The sequence below is a fragment of the Vanellus vanellus genome, assembly GCF_965231255.1.
Source record: "Vanellus vanellus genome assembly, contig: HAP1_SCAFFOLD_524, whole genome shotgun sequence".
NCBI lineage: Eukaryota > Metazoa > Chordata > Aves > Charadriiformes > Charadriidae > Vanellus > Vanellus vanellus.
The window spans coordinates 35,364-45,247 of NW_028127738.1; the positions used below are offsets into that span (position 1 = coordinate 35,364).

Sequence of the window (9,884 nt, forward strand, 5' to 3'; positions counted from 1 at the left end):
GAGAAGAATATGCTCTCCTGCGATGCAAAACTATGTTATAGTGTGTCCTGCTTTGAGCGACACAGGACTAACTTCTCTTCTAATAGTTGGGAAGCCTGCACTTTTAGAAGACTCCAGTGTCTGAACTTGTGAAAATATGTACTTTATAGCTGGCTATGGTGTGTGGGTTTCAAGGGCTCAGAGATTTTGAGCTTGCCAGGCGCAGGGATGAGGAGGAGTGAGACGTGAGCACTTGACCCAAGCTGGCCGGCAAGATTATTTCATACCATACAAGATTATTTTCATACCATGAACATGAATGACATAAATTGGTCCAAACCCTTATTCTTCCGATGGGATGTCTGCTTCCTCCCTGGGCCCCAGCTTAAGGATATCACTAGGAAACTTCCAAGCCTGGTACGGCCCTCCGACTATTACCCATTATTGCTCTTCCGTGTGTGTGGTGGTGAAGCTGCAACATGTCTTCCTATGGCGATCAAAAGAGACTTCAGGGCCTTGGGACGGTTGGTAAGGGGATGTGGGGCACAGGTTATTTTTTCCTCTTTCCTTCCAGTTACAGGCAGCGACATTGGAAGAAACATACAGATAGGCCCAGTCTATTAATAGGTGGCTCCATGGCTGGTGTGACCAACAGAATTTTGTTTTTTTTGATAAGGGGATGGCCTACACAGCACCAGGCTTGCCGGCGTCAGATGGGATTCACTTGTCTCAAAGGGGGAAGAAGGTCTTTGCTCACCAGCTATCAGGGCTCCCTGACAGCGCTTAAAACGAGGCTCGAAGGGAGAGGGGGACAATATCAGGCTTGCCCGTGACAAGCTGTGAGATGACATGCCAAGGTTAGAGGGACAGGGTGCTAGCGAGGGCCCACAGGCTGTTGCTCTGAGATGTGCTGGCTACGCTGCAGGACACCTGAATTCTTCCAGCGATGAGGCAAGAAGGAAACACCAAGGAATGAAAGGGTGTTCCTCTAAGAAGGTGATAAGAAGGTGCCTCAAAAGGAGGCAGACACGACAGTTTTTCTCCTAAAATCACCGACTGAGAGGGTAGGACTGAATCCCCGTGGGTGGATTTACTCTTAGTTGCATACAAAGTATTTTCAGTGACTTTCTGGCACACCGTGAAAGTACAGTGGAAAGAGAAAAACCAAAGGCAAAAAAAATACCGGTAGACCGTATAACACACAAACAGATCATTTAATTTCTACTCATGGCTTTCAGCAGGAAGTGAAACTCTAATCAAGTATTTCCAAAGCATCTTAGCCAAACTGGGAATCCCTCCCACAACAGATTCAGTGAGTTCAGCTGAGCCTAAATGGAACCCAGCAGCCGCACAGTGCTGGGAAAGGTCTTGCGCATGCCCATGCACTTCTCCTCATCAATGAAGAGTGTGTTGGCTTTGACGGCCAGGTCATGCTGCAAGACCGACTTGGTATGAACCAGCATTTGCAGGGTGTCCTCGGTGTCTCTCAGGCGCTGCTGGAGGCTCTGGACCGTCTCGTTGATTTTGTGGACCTCGTTGACAAGGCTGGAAAACAGCAAGAAACCCTGGTTAACAGTGCCATCGTGGGGGTGGTTTCTAGCGTGGCATTGCTGAAGGGCCCCTTGGTCACAGGATTACCCCCTTCAGCGTGCTCAGACTAACTCAGACCCCCCGTTTCTGGCAGACGCATGGGAAAGCTGAGGGCAGAGCTCCTCCAGACCTCAGCGGGGAGGCATGGTTAAGTCTGCTCAAAGGCTTTGGCAACGCGCAGCCGCCTCTCCCAGAGCAGCTCGGGCCAGCAAGAAGAGGGATGAGCAGGTGTGGTTTCCTGTTCCTGCTTGGTTTGGGGGGTTTGTTGGCTCCCCCTCCTGGATTTCCCTGTGCAGGCATCCTCCCCATGCCCACAGATGCACACAAAGAAAACAGGACATCTGGGAGAGGCTAAAAGTGAATGTGAAACAAGGGGAGGATGGAAAAAACCCTTGTTGTACGAGATGCTGCAAAGGCTGTGGGGCTGGGTTTCAATTGCTCTGAAAAGGCTTCAGCTGGAGTCTTGCCCAACGGGCTCCCAGGAGGGGTGAACTTTGGGGTGCCTCAGAGGGGGTGCTGCTGGGCGCTCAGGCCAGCCTACTCCTCCACAGCTCCTCGGCGTGCAATCCCAAACAGACCACTGTGTCCTTGAAAGGATTTCCAGTGTCCTCGGAGAAGGTGAGGACAGCCCTTTCTGCTTCTCCATAGGGGGCACCCTTCCTTGCAGTTCCCCAAAAGGAAGGGCCTAAGGGATCTCAGCAGGATCCTGTTGGAGAGTAAAGGGCTCGTCCTTCAAAACTGAGCACATCCAACTGCCGGGAAGCAGGCTGGAGAGAAGATGGGGCTTACCCAAGCGGGAAGAATCCATCCCCTCATGCTTATGCTTAATTTTTCATGCAGTGCTACCCCTGGGTGCTACCAGCCGTAACTCCTCAAGGAGCCCACCAGACCCACGCTCCTGCCTTACCGCAGCTGGGCAGTGTCCCGGCACAGCTCCACGTTTGGTCTGCGTGTGCGCTCGTCCAGCCGGCTCTGAGCCACTTTTAAGGGAGGCCCTTGGTCCCTAATGGCCTTTTGGATGGCTTCTATGGTCTTCTCCACCTGGAAGATTTCCTGCAGCGTCTGGCGTAAAAAAGAAACCCATGCACAAATTAAATGTATCTTCTCAAGTGACAACATAATTACCCTTTCCTCTTGTCCATCTGCAGAACAATACAAGTTCAATAAGCAGACCCTGGGCTCAGACCCCTGTCATTCTGCTACACATCAAGGCGCAGAGCCAAGAGTAATTTTTCTTCAGGGAAAAAACTCTCTTGGCTCTTGCTGTCACATCAGAGGAGGTTTTGGAGCACTGATGGACCTATTGAATTCCCAGCTTCCCAAAATTACCGCTTGCTGGAACTAATCATCCATCAACAGTAACTCAGAGAGGGAAGGTTCTTCATGGATCCTCACTGAAAGACGTGGCATCAGCTCGCAGTGCTGCAAGCCCCGTCTTCCCTCAGTTACTCAATACAGTGTCGGGCACGTTTCAGGAAGCTTTCTATGAGACCCACAGCTCTGAGGCAGGTGTCCATCACTGATTTCCACTGACTCTGCTTGGCAAAGCAAACACACGCATGCCCATGCAGCAGCCCCAGAGCACGGAGAGTGAAAGCACGTCCTTGGAGGAGAAGCAAGCCTGCAACCCCCCCAGCAGGCAGCCCAGCAGAGGCCCAGCAAGGCCGTTCTGGAGGGCAGCCAGCGCTTCTGAAGGAACTACCAGGAGATGCAACCAGCATTGGCATTTTCTGCTGGCAATCCCTGTGCTCCCAGGCTGCCAGTGAGGATGCCCTAGCAAAAACAGACCCCTTGAGATGAAATTACGGTGCCAACTCCTAAGGGTCCCACCTCAGGGGCGTCACTAGGAAGTGACAGTGACACACCGAAAGGGAGGGGTTCCGACTACCTTGGCCAGGTGGGTCCGGATCTTGCTCTTGGCATCGGCTGTCTCGCTGATGCGTTTGGTGAAGGCGATGTTCACCCTGTTGAACTGGCTCCGCATCTCGTTTGCCACCACCACCAGCAGGTTCTCGATGTTGTCCCGCAGCTTGGAGGAGGCCGCCCGTTGGCTCTGTGAGCGGAGGATGTTGTCGTCTGTGATCTTGGCCCAAGAGTCCGGCACCGAGATCCTTCAGGAGGTGAGGGGGAAGAAGAGGCCCCGGTAAGCCCGTAGTGCTGAAGCTGGACGTGGGCAGGCATGAAGCCTGCCTGGGAGCAGCACTGATTAAACGTATCTGAAATCTCCGTCTTTAATTTGAGCATAGGTTGTGGTTTAACTCTGGCCAGCAGCTAGGACCACACAGCCACTCTCAATGGAGGGGAAAGAGAAAGAACAGGACTCACGGGTGGAGATAGAGACAGTTTACTAGAACAACAACAGAAAATAGGAATGAGAAGAAGAGTACGAGTAAGGGTAAGAATAAAGGTAAGGTTAACAATAACAATAACAGTAAGAATAACAATAAGCAGAGAGAAACGGTCCCACTCAGGCAGCTGTCTCCAGGCGGGATGCACGTGCCTTGACAGTGGGCTGGGGACAAGCAGCTCCCTGCCAGGGAGAGGCACCGTGCATCCCGGGCACAGCTTGCTGCTGGCGTGCCGCCCAGCGTGCACTCACGTGGCATCGACCCGCTCCACCGCTGGGTAGTAGCTGATGCCGTGGGAGGTGCTCCTCAGGTGGTGACACTTGTCATCGATGCGGTGGGCCGCCTGCTTGTGGGCCAGGTCCCTCTCCAGCTCGTGCTGGGCCGCCCTGTTGGACCTTCAACATGCAAACAACAGCCATCGCTGGGGATGTTCAGGTGGAAGGGCTTCCTCCCCGCTCCAGTTCCCCGCAGCTCCCTCCCACGCAGCTCTGTCCTCCCATGAGCATCACTGCCCACTTCCCGGGGAGCCCGCCTGGCTTTTCCATCTGCAGGGTGTGGGGAGAGGTCGGGGTCTGCTGGGGGTCCACATCACAACTGCAAATGCACATCAGCCCTACGGCATGACATAAGGAGCTCCTCCTTACGCGAGCTGGGCTTTGGCTTCATCCAGGTACCGCTGCATCTTCTCCTGGCACGACCTGATGACATTGACTTCCTGGGTAAAGGACACATGGCCCCATCATCAGTGTCTGTACTCAGTTGTCCTGATGCCACTCGTCCCCTCAGACCTCCCCAACCCTGCACACAGCAAGAACTTGCCTGCTTGTCTTTCTGCCCAGAGTAAACAGGCAGGGAGTGGAGAAAGTGCCCCCAAACTGCGTGCATGTCTTTACTGCACTACTCCCTGAAGAGGAACACAGAACCCCCACACGCTACACAAACATGCAGCTGCTCTTCAGCTATTCCTTCCTCTGTACGGCCAAGTCATACCCACACGGCGTGGGCATGCTGCTGCCTGGGGGAACCCCATCCCCTGGCCCAGCAGGTTTTGGGGGGGTTGAAGAGCTGAGCACCTCCCCAGCGGTAAGGAGCCAGGTAGGGAAGAAGGCTGCAAAGCCTCTGTAGGGCAGTTTAGGTAAAACTGGCTTTAACACATGATCTGGGTGGCCCAACTTACCGTGAAGAGCTCTTTCTCCACATCATCATGGACGAGGTCAATGCCCATCCTCTTCTCCCGCTGAAGCAAGCACTGCTGAGCGACCTGTTGGGGACATGCCATCACTGTCGGGTGCAGAGGCAGGATTCTCTATAGAGAGAGTCCCCATCTCAAGAAATGGAAGAAAAGAAATTCTAGGCGGGCACAGAGGGGACACCAGGGGAACAAAGTGCCCAGGGCGGCTGCTTCAGCTGACCACAAGCAACCGAACTGCACCATACGCATCAAATCAACATGAGGGAGCACGTGTGTCCCGGCTGCAACCAGAGCTGTGGCACAGGCACCTGTGTCAGCCTTGATGCTGACCTCCCCAGGGTGTTGTAGGAAGACATGGGCTTCTGTCTCCCACTCCAGGAATTTGGATGTTCCGCCTACACAAATATTTGGTTAAGCAAATGGAGTTGTGATGAGCTCATAACGGGCTGATAGGGGATGCAGCAGATGGGAAGACATTGCAAACTTAACTTATGGTCTCTTCATAAAAACTCTCTAGGTCTTGCGGAGCTGCAGTGGAACTTAGTTAGACATTTGAATGGCTGCAGTTGTTCCAGCAGTAGGCTACAGCTTGCAGCCCACTGGACAGAGTGCTTACCTGGAGAGGGGCCTCCGTCTCGGCCAAGGCTCTCTCCAGTCTCTTCTTCATGTCTGTGAGCGTGTTGGTCTCCCCGATCATCTCATCCAGCTCACGGCAGAGCTCCCCTTTCCAAAACTCAATAGCATTCACACGTCCTCCCAGGCTTTTGGTGCTTTCTGCTTGTGTTTTCTTTGTCTGCTGGTATTTATCCCCAATCATGCGGGTGGTATCAACTCTCAGAGCCTCCGCATTGTGCCGGGAAGTCTCTGACTCTTTGTACTTGGTCAGGTTGGACCTGTACCAGTCGTCAGGGGTGTAGCGGGTGAAGAGGGTTGTTCTGTTGGAAATGTAAGGGAGCTTCTCGCTGGTGGTCATCCCCTGGGAAGTTTTGGAAAAGGGAGCCAAAGCTGGTTTGATGGCATCTCTTTTAGAGTAGGTGCTGGGCATCCAGGGGAGGCTGGAGCTCTGAGGCAACGGGTAGTACGGGAAACGGTCTTTATAGCTGGCAGTCATGGTGTTGATGGCAGGCAGAACCTTGGCACGTCTTGCCGTTAAGGGAAAGCCGACAGCCTCCATTCCTGACCACTGCTCTTCAAGTACTTGTCCTGCACAGAGGAGGAGATAGAAGACAACTTCCCTCAGTCAGCTCCTGCACTTGCCTTCCTTCTTACAGCAACACATGCAGCTTCTAACACAAACAGCAACGCACACAGCACCCACAGGTCACCTGTACAGGCCTAAAACTCTTGAAAGCAAATGCCTTCTCACAGCACCCCAAGCATTTGTATCTGGAAAGGGATTTGAATTTGTTTAGTATCTAGCCTCAAGTATTGAAATGCGGAGAAAAGCAAAGCATGGCTGCTCAGGAGAATGACAGATATTAGCCTTCATTCTCCTCAAATCTGTCAATCCCGTGAAAGTGTAGCTGGTGATTGTCTTGTGTTCATTGGCTTCTTTTGGTTGGCGTATGTGCTGATCTTCTAGTACTCCAGATGTCCTTTTCTCTTTCAAAGTGCCCTTTCCAGCCCCGATAGCTGCGCCCCTTTGGACCAACCCAGTGTGATTGGTGGGTCAGGGACTCAATCCTCACCCCCCACCTTCACTTGCATTGATGCTTTGCAGATCTATATCCAAATTTGACCCCCCTCCAGCTATTTCAGTCTCAAGAGAACAGCCCTCTCTTGACTTGCAAAGGAAGAAAAATGCCTACGCCTCACCTGACGTAAAATCGATGCACTTGGAAAGGAGAAATCCCAGACAGTCTTTTCAGAGGGGTGTGTAAACAGCAGCCTTGCAGGAGCCCTAGGAGGAATGGCCACACGTGAAGATTTTGCTACCGAGAACTGCATACGGCATTGTGGGTGCTACTGCTCTTTTCAGATTCAGGGTATCAGTCAGTTGTTGTCAGAAACATCATGCAGAGGGCCAGCAAATGTCCCTAACACACCGCATCTGAGGCCAAACCCTCAGGAGGCGACTCAGGAGGTACCCCATCCCCTCCCCACGGCTCCCAGCCTGGCTCAGAGCCCAGTGAAAGGTGAGGACACTGGTGTGCTGCAACAAGATGCCTGGGTGGGAGTGGGGTTTGACACAAAGCATGTGCTCAATCCCATCTGTTACAGCGTGAAAGCCACTTGAGTCCTTCAAAAATGGGAAGTTTGCATAAAAAAACCTTTCCCATAATGGTACATACTCACCCGAAACCTCCAGAGGCTTGGGAGTGTCCGGGAGGGCGGCTACTCCCTGCTGTGCTGTGGGGTTCGGTGGCAGCACTGCCAGACACTGCAGCGTCCCCAGTGCCCTGTGTGACACAGAACCAGGGCAGCGTTGCCAGGGGCGCAGGGCGCTCAGGGACCGGGTTCTGCCCGGGCAGCTCCCTGCAGCCGCTATGGCAACCTGATGCAGCCCTTTGGTGCCCGGTGCTCTTGATGGGCAACCCAAGGCCACCCGTGGGCAGCTCAGTGCAGACTCTGGGCAACCAGACTGCCTTTGCTGGGACAATTGATCCCGTCCCTGGACAGCTCCCGCTGCCATCCATGGGCAACCCAGTACAGCCTTTGGGCGTCTGCTCCGGCCAATCAAGGGGACTTGTCTCCAACTTTTGATAACACCCATCAGGCCAACTGTCAGCACCCCTGTGCCACATAGTCCCCAGAAGAAACATTTTCATTTCCTTCATGTTACCACTTGAGGTTAACTGTGAGCTATGTGTATGGCTCATCAAATACTCAGGCTGATACAGCTGTCTTCTCATTGCCGCCTTTGGTTTCCTCCCGTTTTCCCAGCTATTGCAGCTGCACACTGAGACCGGACCAAATGTTTTACAGCTTCTCAGGGGTGCACTGACACCCTGCCCCACCGCTCCTGCTTTCTGTGCACACATACACACGGAGCCGGCCTCCATGAGAAAGCAATGCCTCTGCTGCCAAAGATCTGAGATAGAGAAGAACTCCAACTGTTTTCTGTATACAAAGGTTAGCACACTTTGATTTCACTTTAAATACATGTCTTGCTTTAGTCGGGTTAAAATCGACTTCATGGCACCGGGAAACCAGTCAAATTCACAAGCTACGGGACTGTCGTGGTTTAGGCCAAAATCCACTACTGGGGACCTGTGGCACCCCAGATGGCACCGACAGATGCTCCCCTCTACCCCTCTTCAAAGAGAGAGGCAGAGGAGGAAAAAGAGACTTATGAGTTTAGAAGGAACTAAAGTACTTTAATGAAGTATTAATAATAAAAGAAAAGAAAAAATGAAAAATAGACACAAAACCCTATCAAGCTCCCGAGATGACAATGACGTCACCGGCTGGCACTGGGGCAGTCCCAGGCTGGACGCAGTGACGGACGGGAACTGGATTCTGGATCTGGATTCAGAATCGGGATCACAGGCAGATGAACAGAGTCCTCCTCAGACGTCGGCCGTTGAAGGAAGAGCTGCCCCTTTGATCCCTCAGCTTTTATACTGAGCATGAGGCAGATGGGATGGAATACCCTGTTGGTGAGTTTTGGGTCACCTGTCCTGTCCGCTTCTCCCTGCAGGTGGGACTCCACTATGCTTTTCCGCTTCCGACCCTCCAACGGGGCAAATAACAAAGTTGGTTGGCCTTGGGGGTTATAGCAATAAGTATAAGCAGGAGCCTCTCTGCATACCATGTCTGGGCATCAGCTACAAACAAGTGGTCTTATCACTCTGAGAGAGTGAACGCTGTCTGCACAATATGCAGTTAATTTCAGTAGTTAGAAGAGGCCCAGCTAACAAGCGAAGTTACTGAACAAAATTGGTTCTGTTTTACCTCAAACCAGGACATTCCACCCCTTATTCCATACCATTTGCATCTTGCTCAGATTACTATTACTTTTATCTATCAAATTTACACACACACAGATTATATATATGAGATGGATACATGCAGGTCACTCATCTATGGTTTACATTTACCTACAAAAGTTATATGCAAAAGTCCATTTAGTTCATGATTGCAGGGTCTCATCTCAGGGCAGGAAAGATGGTACGAAATTCACTCTGGTTTGTGCCCACGGATAGCATGTTCATCTTGAAGAGCTTGCTGGATGCCACTTGATGAAGCTATCTCAGGTTTCATCACCTCTCTATTATCCTGAAAAGCACGTATGGAACACTGTTAGTATTATGTAGTGATCAGCATCATACTGCTCAGGATTGAGTATTCTCACCAAGGGTTAAATTCCCTTGAGGTACACATTGAACTTCTCCATCCTTCAGCATCACCCACCAAGTACATCCAGGTCCTTGAGCAAAAACAGTCCCACGAATGGGTTTGCTTTTGCCTGAAGCAGGAAAAACCCAAACAGTTTTCCCTAACAAATTCCTTCCATGCACCACAGGGACTTGATCCCCTTCTACAGTATGTAAAAGGTCTGATTGAGCAGGACCAGCTCGATTGATGGATCCCCTGGTGTTAACTAGCCGGGTAGCTTGCTCTAAATGCTTGTCCCAATTTTTAAAGGTTCCACCCCTCCTATTGCTTTTAGGGTGGTTTTTAACAGTCCATTGTATCGCTCAATCTTCCCAGAAGCTGGTGCATGATAGGGGATAGGATATATCCACTCTACGCCATCTTCTTTTGCCCAATTACTTATAAGATTGTTTTCAAAATGAGTCCCGTTGTCTGACTCAATTCTTTCTGGGCCGCCA

At 51.7% G+C, this 9,884-nt stretch overlaps 1 protein-coding gene across 1 annotated transcript; it reads right to left on the minus strand.

The window, feature by feature from the left end:
- Positions 1-1,307: 1,307 nt before the first annotated feature.
- LOC309685057 (tektin-3-like) lies at positions 1,308-6,283 on the minus strand (the record flags this gene model as incomplete). Its single annotated transcript, XM_082500865.1, has 7 exons — positions 1,308-1,524; positions 2,477-2,631; positions 3,458-3,680; positions 4,169-4,312; positions 4,562-4,632; positions 5,095-5,178; positions 5,726-6,283. The coding sequence occupies 7 exons, from the start codon at positions 6,281-6,283 to the stop codon at positions 1,308-1,310; spliced, it is 1,452 nt and encodes a 483-aa protein (XP_082356991.1).
- Between the last annotated feature and the right edge of the window lie 3,601 nt (positions 6,284-9,884).